General features: G+C 39.5%; 1 protein-coding gene across 4 annotated transcripts in view; it reads right to left on the bottom strand.

Annotated features, from left to right (window-relative positions):
- pde10a (phosphodiesterase 10A) overlaps positions 1-18,429 on the bottom strand; it is a 67,762-nt gene extending 49,333 nt beyond the window's left edge. For 2 of the 4 annotated variants that reach the window (XM_042502375.1, XM_042502376.1), the window contains exon 1: positions 17,197-18,427. In XM_042502375.1, the coding sequence (XP_042358309.1) occupies positions 17,197-17,269 (73 nt within the window). In that variant the 5' untranslated portion in view covers positions 17,270-18,427. Of the gene's footprint in view, positions 1-17,196 lie in introns of all 4 variants that reach the window. The other 2 variants (XR_006106580.1, XM_042502377.1) reach the window with 2 other exon arrangements.
- Between the last annotated feature and the right edge of the window lie 906 nt (positions 18,430-19,335).

The raw sequence follows: 19,335 nt of genomic DNA, 5'->3' as shown, positions 1-19,335 counted from the left end.
GTACTACATTTTGAATGTATCACTTGTTTGAATCACTGCCATAAAATTTAAAGAGTCAAACATTTGATTTCCTGCATTCTGGTAATTTCTTTATGCACCATACCGTGTCTTTTCTGCATCTTTTTATGATGCATATGTCTTTAAGTCAGTCAAAATGAAAGCCCTCTGCTACATTTATGTTTTTACTGGAGGTGGAAAATGCATATGTTTGTAATATTGACAGGAACATGTCCCTGCATTCTTCCTGAAATCTACATATATGGCTGTTTGTTTCTCACAGAGAACAGCAACCAAGAGCAAAAGGGAGAACACAAGGAAGCATGAATGCAATGGTGGGAAGGCTTTTCTCTGCATTACATGTCTCCTGAGATTATTCCTTACTCAGCTTATCTAGTTGCATTTGAATTGGTGTGATGTCACCACAGTGCATCAGAGTCTTGGCTTTCATATAGCTAGCCACTTCTGTTGAAATTGGTGACAAAATCCATCCCAAAGGTGTGTTGGACTATCAAAATCATGACTGTGATCTGTACTGCCTGTGAGAGGTGCATTAGTAATGTTACCTGGACAAACATTGTCCTGGTTTATCCATATATTCCATGTGAGTCCCTAAAAATAGTGTCAGATCTGTTCTGGGTTCTCGTTGTCTGTTAATATACAGTATATCCAAGAGTTTTAGAATCTGACTGCAGCAAGGAGACAGGAAAGAGAGTTCAGGTTAAATAGCAGAGGTTAGTCTCACTTAGGACTGGGTATCGCTTTAAAAAAAAAATCAAAATACCAGTAACAATACCAGAACCCTAAAGTGATACCAATACCAACAGAGTAGGCTACTTCATTTAATAACGTTTTTTTCTTCATTCGATACCCATCTGGTGAATGGAAGCATTCAGTTTTGTTAAATGCTCGAACTAGGGTATCCTTTGACTGGAGACTACTAGTACTGGGTTATTTCGGTCCATACATTAAAAGGTATCAAGTACCAATACCCTGGCAAAGTCTAATTTGACTTAACCTCTATTTCCTGTGTCCTGCTTAGGAGTGGAACATATGTTGAGATAAACCAGGATAATTTTATATTCAAAAGAAGCTTTGATTTTTTTTTCTTGTGTCAATTAAGTTTGATCTAGATTTAAGCTCTCAATGAGATCCAGATGTACAAAACACATCAATTATTCAGGTATTTATAAGTGATGTTCCATGGCTTTTCAGCACTAAAGCAAATCCTGATGAGAAATACAACAAGATAACCCATTTTGCAATAGCTCAATTGTCCAGCTTCAGGGTAAAGTCTGCTCTATGAAGACCATGTGTCCATCTGAACTTGAAGCTGGAGCAATTTTTTTAGAGGATATTTAGTTCTAAGCCCAAAGGTTGTGGCCTACTTCCACCACCACGCTTGGTCAATAGCCCTAACCTTCAAACTGCAACACTCTAGATACCTCTCTTACTGGCATCCAATGTGTTTGAATTAACTTACTTTTTCAAGAAACATTGGTTTCTGCAACAAAATTACTTGGTTAGGTTTAGCAAAAGATTATGTTGAATTAAAATGACACTGACTTTTGGTATCTCCATGGTCTGCACAGACTTTCCTGCTTTTTATATTACTACAGCTGCCATGAGCATCTTGGCGTAGATGGGTTAACATTAGAGTTTGTTAGAAGCCTGGTGCATCTCACAGACGTAAAAACGTGCCTTGTGCATTCATTTCAGAGGCCGAGGGGCGTGTGACCAAGCCATGGTATTTTGGAATAAGAATGTGTTGCTGCCACATGCACTGAGTCTGCTGTGTCTCGGGGGACTTCCACATGGTGAATGACAGGAAGTTAGAGTCCAGTGCAATGAAACCATCAAAGACCAGGAGGGTTTTTTTGTCAGCATTGTCACATCAGTGGAAGCAACATGTAGATTGCACAGCAGGGATTAAATCTTGTGTCCCCAAGGGCCCAAGGGCAAATGTCCACTTATAAAACTTGGCTCCTCAGCTGCCTGCATGTCCCTCCAGAGGAGGCGCAGCACTGGCTTGTCAACAGGAAACGAGCCGATCTGGTGAAGGTTGCCTTTTATGGACTCCCTTACAGTAAGAGCATGTTCAGAGAACCTGAGGACAATGATGGGCTTAGCTTTCACTTTGGGTGGAGCTGATAAAGAGACTGATCTTATTTGAAACACAGTCCCGTACCTTCCAGTATGCTGTATTATATGATATATGATTCAACTGTCTGCTCCACTTCCTCTTTTGACCTCTTTGATACATTTCAACGATGCTCCTGTTTGGAAATTTCTAGGCAGCATGTAAAGGAGGCAGGCTGTGGCACATCCAGCAACTACAGTATGACAAGCTTCTTGCTAAAAGCCAAGTAGTCTTACCAGCACATCAAACATGGAGCCTAAAGAGTGATGACAAATGACAAAGCTGGATATTCTCCATCTCTACCACTATCTGCCAGTGGTAGATCAGAGTTTAATAATAACAATAATAACAATAACAATAACAACAACAACAACAACAACAACAACAACAACAATAAATTGGATTTATATAGTGCCTTTCAAGAACTCAAGGTCACTTCAAGCCAAGGATTGATGAAACTGTATGACCAGTCAGCAGCCAACATGCACCCTTATTGTAATGACTAGGTGGATTACACAATTTGGTGAAGGCCATACGTGTATACCAGAGTTAGAGACAGTAATGGTGATTAACTCAGATCTGACAATTTTCTGGTGAATTGATAGTCAGACCCCACAAAGCGGCAATGTTTTCGTCAGCCAAGCACAAGGAAAAAATAACAGCAAATACTTCATTTGTAAAATTACCACATGCCCATATGTAACTTAACTCAGGTTTCATTTTTTTTAACTTAAAAAAAACAGAAGCTAAATCAAGCATTATCCTTGGTAAATGAACTTGGTTAATGATGACACTGGTTGGTCTTGGCCCTCATGCAGCTTTGAAAAGCTGGCTATCAATACTATTAATTAAGACAATATTGTCCACACAAAAGTAATTGCTATAAGACCAAGGTCCATGGCAAAGTCTGACAGGACAAGAGACAAGCAGTTAGACAACTGCACAGGTTTTAGACAGACAAGGATTATGCAATCCACTTATTTGAAGGTAAAACTGAATGTTCCTGGTCACCTTGTTTCTCTTCTATATCAGTTTAGTTAACTGACTGTTGCACAATGGGACTTTTTACTCAGATCATAGCATTTAACTTGGGGATTGGGCTACAGTTCAATAAGATTGTATGACCAGAGCTAAAAAAAAAAAAAAAAGAAAGTATTTTAATAAACCATAGTTTTCTTTAGCTGTACTACTACAAAGAGAAATACCCATTCTACATTCAGGAGAACGTCAAAAAATAGGTAAATAATATTAAAGATGTGGTGTAAAAATAAAAATGCACAGTATTACCATGCATTAATATAAAAGGCTGACCATTCAAAAATACATTTATGTCATATATGTGCAATATTACTAAAAATCCTGATATCTCAACTCAGAACATTTTACCTATCATATGTGTGCTTTATAATTGTGGTGTTAAACCGTTTTTTTATGTGTGTTTTGAGAATAAACTGAGTAGAACAAGACATATTTGATGTAAAAGGGTGGAAAAAAGAAAATAATACCAGACTGATAAAATGATGCATTTGTTACAGGATCACTGCTGTACTTTGTAGCACCAGAAGAAAACCTCCGATAAAACTTTTAGTTTTAGATCATGCGGTTTTAGTTTATTACTTAATTTGTCAACAGAAACATTACAGCTGAGACAGATTTAATTTAATGTACTCTCTCCAATGCTCCATAATTTTAAAAGTCCCTTCAAATAACTCTATAAAATATTTAAAATATATTTTTAATAATATCTTGTTCATTTAATGATTGTTGTTGTTGACTGTGATCCATGATGAACATATTTCATTGCACATGTCAACAGTTTAAATGCAGCAGTTGACTGAAACAGTGGAAACCGTCTTTGGCTCATGTGCCACATGCTGACAAATTTAATGTGAGCGTATAACACCTCTAATGCTCTCAGTGGCTCGCTGTGATTCAAACCTCGCTCAACACAATTAAATTCAAAAGGAAAGAGGATTAACGTGGGTAATATGGCAAGAAATAAATGAAAGAAACGTTGATAAGGTTTCTAAAAATGCATGAGAGAAAACAGAGAAAGCCTGTTTAGAGAGCGCACAATGGACAGGTGGAGCAGATATGTGATTTGGAGCTGTGTGGAGCGCTGCAGTGGAGGGAACTGCAGAAAGCACATGAATAAAAAAAAACAACATTTAAATGGGTGAAAAAAAACGTGATGAAAGAAGTGTGCAGGGGGAGGGAGGGGGTTGGTGCGTGTATCTGCGTCAGAGCTAGAGCCAATGAAGTCAGAGATGGGGAAGGCTCAGGCAGGAGATGCTGTTACTGCCACTCACAGCACCCGCCTGGGCCTCATGTCCTCTACGTCACAGAACTGGCACAAATTATGCCTGCCTGAACGTCTGTCTCTCTCTCTCTCTCTCTCTCTCACACACACACACACACAAGGTTGGATGTAATTTATGAGCATTTACACATACACGCACCATTCACATTTGAATTAGCGCAGCAGCAGACGTGTAATTTATTCCCTTCAAATTAACCATACATCTCTGAAAAAAAATACAGTGCAGAAATTAAGGAATATTTTGCATTCTGCATTTCTCATATAGCAACAGTATTACATTATTTTTTGCACCTTATATAACATCAAGCTGTTCACCATCAAGCTAATGTTTATGTATTTAAGTAAATGCAGCATAAAGCCTGGCTGATGCAAGTGACAATATTTCCAGAGGAACCAAATGGTTATCTTGTGTCAGAATTGAAGGATGCATTGCTAATAAAGCAGCTGACATAGAGTTCTATTGTGTGTTCTATTAAGGATGTATTATTATAGCATTAAAGAGTATTTCTAAAGACTGGCTCTGGGGTACATTTTAAAATTAACTGATTAATATGGGATTTTTCTTTCTTTCATTTGTTGGTAAAAAAAAAATCTAAAATAAAAATGACAATAATAACAAATCTAGTGTTGAGCAAATAGAATTATATATTTTACAGACTCAGGAAGAATTTATAAACAAAAAGTGTTTTAACATTTTTTTCTCTGACAAAACACACACACACACATACTCATCTCTCACACACATAAATCCTGGTTATGCAGATTAGCGGGCAGTGTTTTCTGTTGGCACCACTCCTGACCCAGATTATCACATCCGTAATTCTAGAGGATGACTATGATGGTGAGCATGTGGTCAGAGGTTCTGTGGAGGGGAAAGAAAAAAAATGAAACATAACAAAAACGAACAGTGCTCATTCGCTTTGCTGACGTCACTAGGCCATGTGCAACGCTTCACTGTGCAATCTCATAAAACTGCATGCAACTCAGGAGGTCAAAGTGTCTCCTCAGATGTCCACATTGTGTGATCATGTGAGCACACACGTGTATTAAAAAAGAAAGATAACACACGCATACAGCTGCAAACATTGCCCTGAACAAAAAAGGAATAAAAACACTAATTGTGTTGTTTAAGCTCATGATTTGATAATTTCTTTTTTATTATCCGAGACTTTTGCTTTCCACCACAAGTCTGCTTGTGTGATGATTTTTATCAACAAAGATTTGGGGCTTTTGTGTGTGTGTGTGTGTGTGTGTGTGTGTGTGTGTGTGTGTGTGTGTGTGTGTGTGTGTGTGTGTGTGTGTCCGTGCATGTATGCCCCTCACGCTGTTAGAACAATGAGAGCAGCAGCTGCAGCTATAGGTGACGATGCAAGCAGGAGACATGAGCCATGACCTCATCAGTTCCCCCATAAACCAGTGGTAAAGTGTCACTATATGTATGTACTCAAGTACTGTATGTGAGTACAGTTTTGAGGTGCTAGTGCTACTGCTACTTTATATTTCTACTCCGCAACAGTGTGGAGGAAAATAATTTAGTTTTTACTCAACGACATTCAACTGACAGTTTTAGTAACAAGATTACTTTGCAGAATTAAATTGTTATTACAAAATAAAAACTAATACATTATAGTCTATTGTTATGTATATATTGTCCAACTTAACCAGCTGCAACAGTAGACACTTACATATAAATGTATCAATACTTATAATCCAATAATACATTTTTTTCTGAGTTGAGCCGTTCTGCATGATGAGTACTTTTATTTTTTGTACGTTAAGTAAATGCTGAATTTAATACTTGACTGATATTTTAAATACAGGACTTTTGCTTGTAACATAATTTTTTTTTGAACTGCAGTATTAGTACTTCTATTTCAGTAACAGATCTGAAATCTTCCACTGCTGCATCAAAATATCATGCTCATCTCTAACTTATACACACACACACACACACACACAAACACAAGGCTGAGTTCGCACTGGCTTTACAAAAGGCAAACACCCTCTCTATACACGATGCTACCCCTCTGCTCGTGCTGATGAGCCGACAGCGTCCTGGTTAAATGTAAGCCTTTTAACCACCAAACACACAGTGGTATCATTACTTACAGCTGAGTGATGTCACACAGCCTGTCAGAGTGCGTTTCTTGTGACGCTGTATAGTGTGTATACAGTGAGGTGCTGCTGACTGACTGTTTGACTCTGCTCCTTGTGCAAGCATTACACGTAGACACACCAAGAGGAAATTATCTCAACACAACACAGCTTACAGCATTTTTGAGTTTGTTTGATTAGGCCCAAATCTTGCCTTATGTGCTGAGAACAAAGAAAAAGAATTATAACTGAGAATTATATTTCAATATTTTTTCATCTAGGAAAAATGGGTGCCAGATGTGGCAAGTACAATTAATTTTTTTCAACAAATATCTAATTAGCAAACCCTTTTGGCATTGTTATAACAATGTGCATCATATTTTTCATGTAAAATAATAATTAATCAAATTATCTTTTATTCTGGTTGAATTCAGTGTTAACAGAAGCCACATCGGGGAAAAAATCCTGCAGTGACTGATGCAACAATGAAACAGATTCAATAAAATGTAGCTGACTTTATCGTTAATTTGTATGAGTTGATATAAATCAATTTTGTGCCTTTGAAAAGAAATGCTTTGAAAAACAGAGAGCGAGAGAGAGAAGCAGCGCTGCATTTTGAGGTCAAAGAATTTGGGGAGTGGCTGGGGGGACGAGTGGTAGCCGGCTGCCTGCAGCCCTCATCAGAAGCCAAACAAAGTCAGTATGAATCATAGGTGAGAAATATGGGTGCTGACGTACAGGCCTGTCAGTCTCTCCGCACAGCAGACATCAGAACAGGCCGAGACGGCCGAGCAGCCAGACGTCAGGTCTGCCTGTTTACTGATAACACATGGACACCATTCATGAACTAAACACACTTACGCATGCACACACACTCTTGCCTTGTCCCTTACTCACACATTAATTTGAAACTATTGTATGTATTTCTCCTGACTTACATTGTTATAAAATACGAGTGTTCATTTAAACTTGTAACAAGCAGAATTAACCATATTCAGCTCTGCAGTCAAATTGAAACTATAAAGGTTAAAAACAAATAAAATCAGGGTAATGTAACAATGATTCCACACAAGACTGGAATTATTTTTCTTTTTTTGTCTTCTGCTAGTTCACAAAAAAAACCGGTGCCATTGAAGACTCTTTTGACATTAGAGGATCACATAAATCATTTGATTTGTAAAACCTTTCAGTAGTCATTACCAAGTCTGCAAACAATGATGAAGACATATGTTAATCCAGAGTTACTGCCAACTCCGAAGTGAATTTCTCTGCCACCGCTCCCTGCGTTTTATCTTTATACTTTAGCCCCACCTAGTGTCTGTGTGTCTGTCTCTGTGTTCACAGGTGGAAATATCCAATAACCACTGGCAAATCACAGAAAGGTCAAAGGTCAACATGTGGTATAAATATCTAAAAAAAACAAATACGTAGAAATGAAAAAATTTCCGTTCTTTCCATACGCAAATCTTTTTGTGACATACTGTCACCTGTAATACATATCGAGACCACTGAGTGGTATTCTTGTACAAGTTGAGTCCGTTCCAAACGGCCTGCAGCTGCGGCCCTCAAAGGCTGAAGCTGCTGCTCGGTGATGTCTCCAGAGAAGGACATGGATAAGGATATTCATGAGGATGTGTGAGTGTTTGAATGTGTGTGAGGTTGCATGTGGTTTACGCACTAAGTGCTCTGTGGCGTCACGAGAGCGGCAAACAGCCCTGCTGCACTTCCACAGTCTTTCAGCAACGTGAGCACAAAGCCAAGCTAAAGACACACACGGTGCACCGCTGGAAAGCAACGTCGGTGTATGACGCCGTGCTGCGCCTCAGTTTAATCTGGGGGGACAGAGTGATCTGCAAGATCTGGAACTGCTCTCTCAACAGTCTAAAATCAGAGTGAAAGGCGAACTCTAACTGGGCTTGACCACGCTGATCCTCTGTCTCACAGGAACAGGGCCTTTTTGTTCCCGTGAGCAGAGGCCATTTTGTAATGTTCTCCTTGACGTATTGTCAGCGAAGTGGGAGCAACATCACTGTTACAGTGGAGAGGATATCTGGAAACTATTTGCTTTAAAGGGTCTGATAAAGGAAAACAAAACACCAGCAGTCATTAGTGACGGCGCGTCATTGCATCTCGCCAGTTAAAGAGCTGAAATTACAGCGTTCACCCATGTCTACTGCAGAATCATTTAACCTGGGTGTGAATGCCGATTGTAAGCATTCCCGTTGCATTAAAAAGCCAGATGTTAGCGGGTATTAGCGAGTTCTTTGTGCAGTGGGAATGAGGCTGAATTTTTATCATGCCACCCAACCTATGAACTTTTTTTTTAAAATTCAGCTGCTTTTATTGGCCCATTAATAACGTCATGCGTATATTGATGAGTACTTTTGCCATTTTCACTGCTATACTTGACCTATTTCATGAACGTTTTATTTATTTTGACCCTCATATAAAACCTATTATATACCATCCTATTCTATAGGATGAACTAGAAACATGCATTCAGTAGAGTGCAGATCTCTGCCAGGTGGCCGTCAGTGCTGGTCATTTCCACTCTAGACAATTCTGGTAATTTCAGCAGACACACCACAGTCTAATTCAAAAACATAACAGAAACTAATAAAAATATACACCTTGACTTTTTTTGATAGAGCCATGGCGCATTAAATTGAGTTTTCCTACCGACAGGAACTATCCAGAAATATGTACAATGTAATTATGAGTATGAATGTATTCATAACTGGACTTTTAATGCCATTAACTTTGTCTGTAGGCTACAGCACAACAAAGCAGGAAATAACGACAATAAACACAACTAACAGACAAAAACCAGACAGACAGACGGAAACCTTGACACAGCTGTTGCGGAACCGACCCTTATGGCTCCCTCACCGTCAAGATGGCAGTGAAGACAACAAAAACGGGGAATTCATCTCGTATTATGCCAAACTTTCGAGGATCATAACGTATGGAATTACTCTGCAGATGCCCCAGTTCAAAATGAAATGCAATTTTGCTATGGATGTCAGTTTATTGATCCACAACAAAGGCCAAAATGTCTCCTGCAACAGATGGTAAGGCTCATTGGTTTCAGTTGAGCAGATTACCAGGAGCCTTACAGCCCCTTCCAGTCAGTTAAGAGCCGAAAGTCTATGAAGGTAGAAAACAGCCCATAAAACAGGTTTTTCAACAACTGTGAAACACTGTAACCATGGGAGGTCCTAGAGCATATGTTAACGTGTACACAAAATGTGAGGCTGATTGGTCCAGCAGTTTGCGAAATTATCCTGCTTATTAGTCAGCTACTTACTAAAGAAATCAATCATTTGACACAAAATACTGGTTTAAAAATTATTTCATTTTTTCAGTATTTATTTTACGGCCTCTGCTAAGCTTCTATGATCAGAACTGTGTAAGTAGCAATGGTCTTTTGTTCATCTGTCTGCTATTCAGAAAAAACAGACTGCAGAATGCTATCATTGACCAGTCAAAAAGCCGTGTAATAACACGTGTATAACATAACCAATGATAGAAAAAATCTTGGCGCTACACTAATCTATATATATATATATATATATATATATTTTTTTTTAGTGTTTTTTGTTTTTTTTTTTTTTTTTTTTACAGTGGATCATATGAGATTTACAATGTGAGAGGGATCACTCGTACAGAGAATTATCAGGTTTCAGAGGGTTAATGCTTTTAACAGCTCAACTTTCTCACATTGACACCTTATCAGGGACAGTCAGGGAAAAAATATTCCAATTAGCAATACACCTATAGGTTTGCACTCCTATCTAACCGTAATGGAAGAGAGCTGGTCATTTGCACAGCTGAAGGCTGCTGACCAGCTGTGGTGGCGGCTGGTGGGTGGGGGACTGAAGGGGACACCCAGGAGTGGCCCTGTAATCGACAGGTCCAGGCCGCTCACCAAGAGGGCTAAACAAAAAACGCTTTGTGGTCCTGATATGAATCTGAATGCCCCGGTTTCTACACCTCCCCTCCTGGCCTCATCGTGGATATCTGAGCGAACAAAAACGATCTCCATGAGAAAATACGAGTTTGAGCCCTCAGAGACGACAGTGAATGGAGCAGCGACAGTGGCAGCACCATAGAGACTGCTGCTAGTTTTCAGATTCTGTTTATGATGCACAAATACACCATGGCTTTACTGTATTTGTCTGCTTTTTGTAAGAGCAGCTGTTTAGTTTGGACAAACACTTGTGCCAACAAACGGTTTCCTCTCATTTTAGGTGGTTCTGTTTAAAGCAAAATATGACCTCCTGCCTGATTTTACAGTAAGATGTTACAATATATCCTTTGGCTCCTTCATAAATCACTCAGTGTTTACTGAGTCTACTGGTGAATTTAAATCTAGTTTAAAATTTATTTTATTCCATTTGCTTTGACAGTGTACTGTACACTATAGTGCTGCCATCCTGCATCAGAGCATGCAGAATTTCGAGTGGGAGGGGTTCAGTGGGTGTGTACCCCCTAAGTAGTCACAGATGCCAGGCACAGTTGGGGAAGGAAGCGCCCGGCTCTCCTTCCGTGTTTGCCAAGGGAAACTCGCATTTGGGCGTGGGCCCAAAACGATACAGAGCCAAAGACCATGATGCAAACAGGTCACGTCTTCAGTGCAAACAAACAAGTCTGCAAGCCCTAGGAAGCCATAATGTTTACTGTAAGACCTGCACTGCATAGACAAGTTTATATTGAGGTCTAAGTTCACTCAAGTTACAAAAAAATGACCTCCAGATAAATGTAATTTTATTTGTCCGGGTTTAGAGATATCTGATTGTGATCTTTCTGCAGTAAATGAAATTTTGTTTGTGGTGCCCATAGTGTTGAAAAATTAAATAATCTCTTACTAGAATACATGTTTTTTTAAGATAATCTACAAGAAAACTAGTTCTTATGAAAACTACTACTCTCTGGACCCTGGTTCTGGAAAGGCATGTTGCTAGTACAAGTTATAATTTTTCAATGAGCACAACAAACTACCACTAAATTCGATCCACCTCTCTTACATTGGTCACGTAAAAGCATAACCCTCTCAACATATCCTCACACACTGCGTCATGTGATATCTTACAAAAATTCCTAACAAATTAGCATCCCTACTGGTTAGGTTTAAGAAAAAAGTTAGATAGGTTAGGTTTAGGAAAAGAAACAAGGTTGGGCATCGTCATGTATTTAATGTAAAGTTATGTACTTAACGTAACGTGACAATGTGACAACATAGCCTGTATTAAAATAACTCAAAGTTCACTTAGCTTCACATGGGACACAAACACACTTCTCCTGGGGGAAAACTGTGACTTTGTTTGACCCATCCAATACCCCAATCTATCTACACACACTTTTACTCTTTATAGTACTTCTTTTTTACACCCGTCAGCACATTCGTCATTGATTGCCAAGCGGTTACCTTTGAGACTGAAAAATGAAGCCAATACATAAGTGCCAAAAACTGCAGTTCTTAAAATGTCCACTTAAGGCTGACTCCAGACGCCAGTCAGTCCACATAGACCGCCATGTTAAAATGCCAAACTTTAAAGCAGAAATAAACATGTTTACAGCCTGGTAGAAAATACCGTTTTGGGCTCTCTAGCTAATTGCAATATTCATGGCAACTGTATGGGGAATTACATTTTTCAAAAACTCACCAGTTGACATTTTATTAAGGCTTAAAGTTTACATATTTAAGGGTGGTGCTGTATTGAGTGACAAGCTGTCTGTCAATAGTTTTTTTTGGCTTCTCATTCAGATTCACCCCTTGCTCTACCACAGCTCCACCCTATTGTCAAAATATGGTTACTACTGGGCCTAAAAAAACAAGATGGTGACGCCCGAAAGGTCGAGGCTTCAAAATGGTAGTCCAATGAGTGACATCATGGCTACATCCATTATTTTCACAGTCTGTTGATCATAGCTTTCACGATTTCATGGGTCATACACAAATTACTAAAAATAAAAATTACTACCAATTCTGGTGTATTACTTTTTGTAGGTATATACGAACAACATAGGTGTAGGTATACGAACAGTGCATGAGAATAGCCTAACCACCTGCATGCCTTGGTTTTACAAGAGGTTAATGAGAAAATATGGGAGTTTTTTTTTTTGGTAATGAACTGATCCTTTCAGGGGTCAGATTTCAAAGGTGTCATATGGCAAAAAAACAAGTAAATTCAGTACATTTTGGAAAAGATTATTGTGATTTAGCCTTAAAAAAGATATAAAGGTTAAAAGGCAAACGGGGTGAAATTATGTATAAATTCTTAAGTAGGTTAAAGTATTTTTCAAGTCTAAATGTGACAAATGTAGCTTTAAACTTGAATATTCCTCGTAAAAGCTGTTTCCATTGCTACAGCACTTCATACAAGCAGCCACGGCTCTCTGCTTGAAGGTGCTGCTGTTCTTGGCCTTGAACTTACAACTCATGTCGCGTGTTTGCCAGCATAATAGCAGCCACGCTGCTGATTGAGGTATTTCAAAAGCTGCCTCTTGAAAAAGAGGAATGCTTGAATTTCAGACTAAAGGATGAGTTGAACCAGTGTTTTCATTGGCACAGATCATAGATCACAGGCATTATGAGGAAGGTAAAGCATAATATCCCTAAGAACAGGGCTGATTTTTGTTTACTGGCTTTTGTTTACCCTTTGATGATCAAGCAAGAATCTGCCCACATTTATTTTTTATACTAAATCACTGTGATCATCCCCATGACTGGATTAAGACTTCCACATGGCTCCGGGTGTTTAATCCCAAAGGGACATGACCTTTAACAACACAGATTGTTACAGTTGGTGTGTATAGTGGCCTCATTTTGTGCCTGATGTTGAGCTTTCCTGATGCAAAATAACCCTCATCTATGCAATGCAGGATCCACATCAATCAACAAGAAGAAATCAGTGGCTGAGCCAGAGGGATGGCCAGGGGTGGCACATGCCCCTTCACTGGTGAACCACCCAAGTCAGAAGGTAGCTGGCGTGTTCGAACCATGGATGGATTACTGAAGAGGCCATCCGGCTACATGGTCAATGCCCCGGGACTAGAGTCTTGGCATGAAGTGACTTTTGACATTTCTTGTTGAAAAGTCAGTCAGACAACCAAAAAGATGCAAAATTACCAAAAAGAGACACAAAACAACCAGTAGTGAAATGTAACGAAGTACATTTATTCAAGTAATGTACTATTTGAGGTACTTGTACTTTACTTGGGTCTATTCTTTTTACAGTACTTTATGCTTCTACTCTAACACATTTCAGGGGAAAATACTGTACTTTTTATTGCACTACATTTATCCGACAACTTTACTGTACAACCTAGGATTTTTGCATATTAAGCATAAGAAAGTTTTATAAAAAATGATGTTACACAAGATCAACTGAAACATTTAGTCCATTAATCAACTTCTGACGAACATTTTTCTCATTTTCTGATTTATTTTGAATTGTTTTTATTAGATTTTTCTGGATATTTTTTGGTACTTTTATTTTTATACTTTAAGTATTCGTTTTTGATTATACTCACTTTTTCTTTGAGTAATACTTTCAATGCAGGACTTCTGATTGTAACAAATTAGTTTTACAGTGTGGTATTAGTATGTTTAATTAAGTAAAGATCTGAATACTTCCACCACTACAAAGAGATGCAAAAGAAAAAAAAAAACAGAGACAAAAAAAAAGTGTTTTGTCAGTTGTCCATTGTCTGTGTCCATTGTCTCAAGGGGTAAGTAGCAACACATTGCAAGTTATGTACATGAGTTACAACTACCAAGAGGACAGGAAAATTCATACTAAGATCTCTTTTTTGTCCAGCCTATGTCTCCTAGACATATATGAGCGCAATCTAACAACAATATGAGATTTTAACTATTTTCTCATATTTTTGTAGTCAGCTCCTGAAAAAATGGCCTTCTTCTTGTCTCCAATCCCGATCCTAATTCAAGATCTTTAAATGCTTCTTTTTCTCTCTCTTTTATCACTCTCTCGGTACCAACGTTCCTTTTTTTTAAGGTTATCAACAACTGCATTTTTTTTCATTATTTTGCACTATGTAAAGTAACTTATAATGGAAAGTAACTTAAACTTTGACTGACTTATTAACCAGGTCCTTTTTTTAACTGTAACTTGAGTGGGTTTCTTAAATTGTAATGTTCACTTTTATTCGAATCAGTTTTTATTGAAGTAATTGTACTTTTACTTGACTATTGATTTTCAGTACTTTACAAACAGCAGCTATTCATTCACATTATATTTAAAGTTATTTAGTATTCATTTATCATTCTGAATAAACTATGTCACTATTAATAATGTACAGTTTATTATCATTATCTTCTATTAAAAGATAAAACATGTTATTTTCTTTAGTTCAGTGGAAATGCAGGTAAAGTAACTGTTCTGTGCTGCTGAGTTGCTATTTGTATCCACCACATTTTGAAACAGTTTACTTTTATTTTCCTCTGTGCACATAAAATGGCCCATTAGCATGCCTGGCCCCTGGGTGCACACCAGGGATACCATGATAGTATATCCGGCAGTCATTCTCCATCTGAACTCACACATTGCATATCACTGAATCAGCCCCCCCCCAACCTAACAACTGGACTGGAATTTGTAATCTAGGTGAGCCACCTAGTACTTCATATGTGTATAATGCAGTTTCTGAAACAACAGGTCCTTCTTTGCCTGAGTGGTGACAGCCAACCTCCCAACCGAGCTGAGTTCACTCAGCCTCTACAACTCGAATGCCACACTTCCTACTCTCCCCTCGGCATCTGAAAATGAAAGTCTGTTCTGCAACCAAACCTGCTGTCACATAAATGTGACTCCACTGAGGATGGTTGAGAGATTATAAAAAGTAATCTGCAGCAATCTGCAGCACACAAGATTGTTCTCAAGGGATAAAAATACTTATTTTAGTGCCGACGTGATTATATGGCAACATGATCATGTCTCTGTACAGGTTTAATACTGTGTGGATTTGTTGAGTTAAAAGAATACATCACCACAAAAGTGATCATTTGTATATCAATAACTCACCCTGTGTTATGCTGAATTTGTGAAGAAAACTTTGTTTTTCTCACATGCCTCCACAGTGAATACAGAATCCAAAATTTGCCTGGGTCCAAACCTTTTACTCTGATTGCTCCACCAAGTTCAAGTTTACCAAAACCTCATTCCCACCGCACAAAAAAACGCTAACACCTGCTAACATCCGGCTTGGAAATGTGCTCTGATCGCCATTGATGAGAACACAACACCCAGGTGAATGTGCTAATTTCACCTCTTTAACCAGCGAGATGCAATAACACATTGCCACCAATTACCATCCATCCCCTCCTAAGCAGCACTCAAACATTAATCCAAATACGTCTGCACTGAGTTTGAAAGCAGGGCTAAATAAGTAAGAGATATATAAAGACAAATAACCACTGTAAAGTTTTCACAAATCTCTGCTCCTACTGCTCTCCACTGTTAACATGTACTCCTGCCTGTGACGTCAAACAGACATACGACCCTCACACACACAGAAAGGCAGACTCGTCTGCTGCATGGCTGCAGTGCCCTGTACACTGGTCTGCTACTGGCAGTGGGATCACAGTCGCTCGCCTATTTTTACCTGGTTTACCTGTGTTTGAAAAAAACCTGTGCACACAATAATTTTCATAATTCAATAATTAATCTAACACTGTGACATGAAACAGTGGCTTCTCAGTTAAAGTAAAAAAATATCCAATGAGGGCCATGGGAGGACATGGGCGGGACTGACGCTCTCCAGCTGTGAGCCCAAACCAAATGAGTAGTAATAACGGGAATGCTGAGCGCTATAGACAAGGTAGACGCTGCTATCGAAGCTGGTCTGAAATGTACATGCCATCAAAATATCACCCACAGACGTCGTTTGTTTCACTTTTTTCCACTCCACTCCTAAAATCCTGGCTAACAGGTATGCTGGCATGGCTCTACTCAGTATGGACTTAAAATGATGTTAGATTCAAGCAAGTACGTTGGTCTCTGCTGATTGTTTGGAAAATCTAATCCCCCTTTCCCAAGGAAATCTGAGAGAGGACGTAACTGAGAGTATAAATTTTTCCCCAAAGATGGTCACTCTGAGAGTGACTGTTTATTTGGAAGTGTTCTAAATAGTAAAGTTTTAGTGAAAATGCATGTGTTTGGGTAGTACTGAGCATATGAGTGAATAAATGAGACTTGGATTTTACTGCGTAGGTTGTGTGTGAGTTTGTGAACAGATGTTTTGATATAGTTCTGCTGTTAATCAAAATGACTCCAATTCACTTTAATTAATCAAGAAATGTCTCTGTTACTGGATTCTTTGTTCCCTGTGGGGTCATGCGAAAATAAAGTGTTCTTCCTAAAGTCAAAGCAACACTGGGTGAGTAATTGACATACAAATGATTATTTGTGGGTTGAAGTGTTCCTTTAACTCAGCTGCTGTGGTGACTTTGCATCCTAAAGGTTTGACAAGGAGCCTTTTACTTTGCAATAAACCTTTGGTTCCTACTCAGAAATGCTCTGTAGAAATATCAAAAGATAAAGGAATTCATCACTTTATCACATGTCTCTTGCACTCTGGCAGAAGTTCAACTCTCACTGTCATTTCTGACCATGACTCCTACCTTGGTCGCTGCATCCTGCAGGGGGAGATTCCTCAAAGTCCTGGTCGTCAGGACTTTTCCGTTTCTTCGACATTTGCTGCTCCCTATTCCAGAGATGGATCTATCCACCGCCGAATCGATATCTGCTGATAACGTGAGACACCCTCAACCGGCAGGATATACAACGCATACAACAGTCTGGGGGAGGCGAGAAGAGAAATGCGAATAAATCTCAGTCCCATTCATTCAGATCCCTTCTCCGTATGTCCTCTTCCCGGTGTGCTGTGTGCGCAAAGTTACCATGTGGTGGCCAGCCGAGCATCTGGAGACGCAGCGAGGCATGGAGCCGGTCAGCTTCTGATTCTCACCGTATAACCGGACGAGATGTGTCTCCGCTGACAGCCGGGGGCTTATTCCTCTTGACAGATGAGAAATATTTGCAGAGGGAGTGATTTGTCGATCACGTGCGTCGCGGATTATGTTTGGTCGAAGTTACGCACTGGAGGCAACTTGTTGATCCGCGTCTTTGGGTTCTGGTTTTCGTCACTCCGGATTCTTTTTTGAATATCAATTTTGATTTCCAACGTTGTATGTGGTGTTTTGCTTGAATGGTGCTCAGCGACGTCAGACTACAAGTCTAATCAGGCATGGGTGACGCACAGCCGACACAACGGGAACTCTTGGATATCTTGAAGAGTATAGGCCAATGTAAACGGAGATTATCTGGACGTGGTCTGCCCGCGAAAGTACGCCAGAGCGCGTGTCCCTCTCGCAGCATTGGAGCTGCGCACTAAGTTGCGGGAAGAAAATGCTCTCTTGCAACATCTGTGACAGAGGAGAGGATTCCTCCCCGGCGTAAAATTGGAGACACTGTACTAAAAAAGTGGCTGGGGGGGAGCGCGCGATACGATACCTTGTCTTTCACAACACCATCAGTCCAGCGACGAGTGTTTGTCTGTGACGCTCCTTGCGCAAAACCTCCTAATCCATGTGCCAGAATAACATAAACCGAACAAACACGCATTGTGTTATGATCACAAATCTTGGGCGAATAGGTTTGCTTTCACTTCAATGTGCGGTAAGACACAGAGCAACTTGAGAGGAGGCTGTGAATAAATGCAGCAGGAGAGTCGTGGTGTGGCGCGTACTACAGAGGAGGCAATGACGCCACCGGTCTGGCTTTTACAAATTGCCTGATGGTAGTTTTCCCCTCCGGTCTCAGCTCTGAATGCCAGAGAATAAAAAAAAAAAAAAATCTGCTCTCTTTTTTCACCAACGCAACAAAAGCACTCTGCATTCAAGAGATAGCCACTTGGATGACACTGCACAGACCTTATCAGATTATTATCACTGACTTTCACACATTCATTTTCCATTCAGAGGAGTCACAGATGGATGCCTGACACCAGTTGAGCAACAGCCATCTTCCTCCTCCTCCTCCTCTACCTCTCCTCATTCTCTCATATGCTGATTTATTTATGAACGCTCCCGGGTCAGGGGATCATATTCCATGTACTACATCTGGTTTAGATTTCCAGTGCAGCACCTATACTGTTTCTCCACAATGTGTCACTTGGATGTCAAATGATTTTGAAATTTAAAAGCTGCTTATTTTGCGTGCGTCTATATGCGCACATCCGCGGCGGGTTTCTTGCAAAAGAGCTACAGTTGCATTCATGCCAATGACGCTGGTATTTCGTGGTATTTTCTGAAGGCAAACACGCCTCTCTCTCTCCCTCTCTTTCTCTCTCTCTCCCTCTCTCTCTCTGGCTCTCCCCCCTCCCATCCCTCATTCACTGCAGCTACTGACGTCAAGACATGCTTGCGTCAATGCTCCCTGCTTTGACAGAGAGCTTTTTTTTCATTTGGATCATAATGGGATTATTAGGCTTAGAGAAATACCCTGCCTTCATGGCTTTTTAGATTTTTTGTCGATAGATGCCCCATTATCTTTTCTTGCTTTACATAATATTCCTTCAAAAAAGAAAAGGACAGATAATTGGCTTTTACAGAAAAGCACAAAAATGCGTGTTTATCAGTCCACAATGTGATGATGATGCTTTTTCCTACAATAATGCTATTAAAGTTAGACATAAACCTGTAAAGAACCTAAAACACCATAACATGGTGGACATGAATCTGCACAACCATGAAGAAAGT

The sequence above is a fragment of the Plectropomus leopardus genome, chromosome 15 (assembly GCF_008729295.1).
Source record: "Plectropomus leopardus isolate mb chromosome 15, YSFRI_Pleo_2.0, whole genome shotgun sequence".
Lineage (NCBI taxonomy): Eukaryota > Metazoa > Chordata > Actinopteri > Perciformes > Serranidae > Plectropomus > Plectropomus leopardus.
Note: the sequence above shows the minus strand (reverse complement) of the source record. Positions and strands in the feature narration are given on the sequence as shown.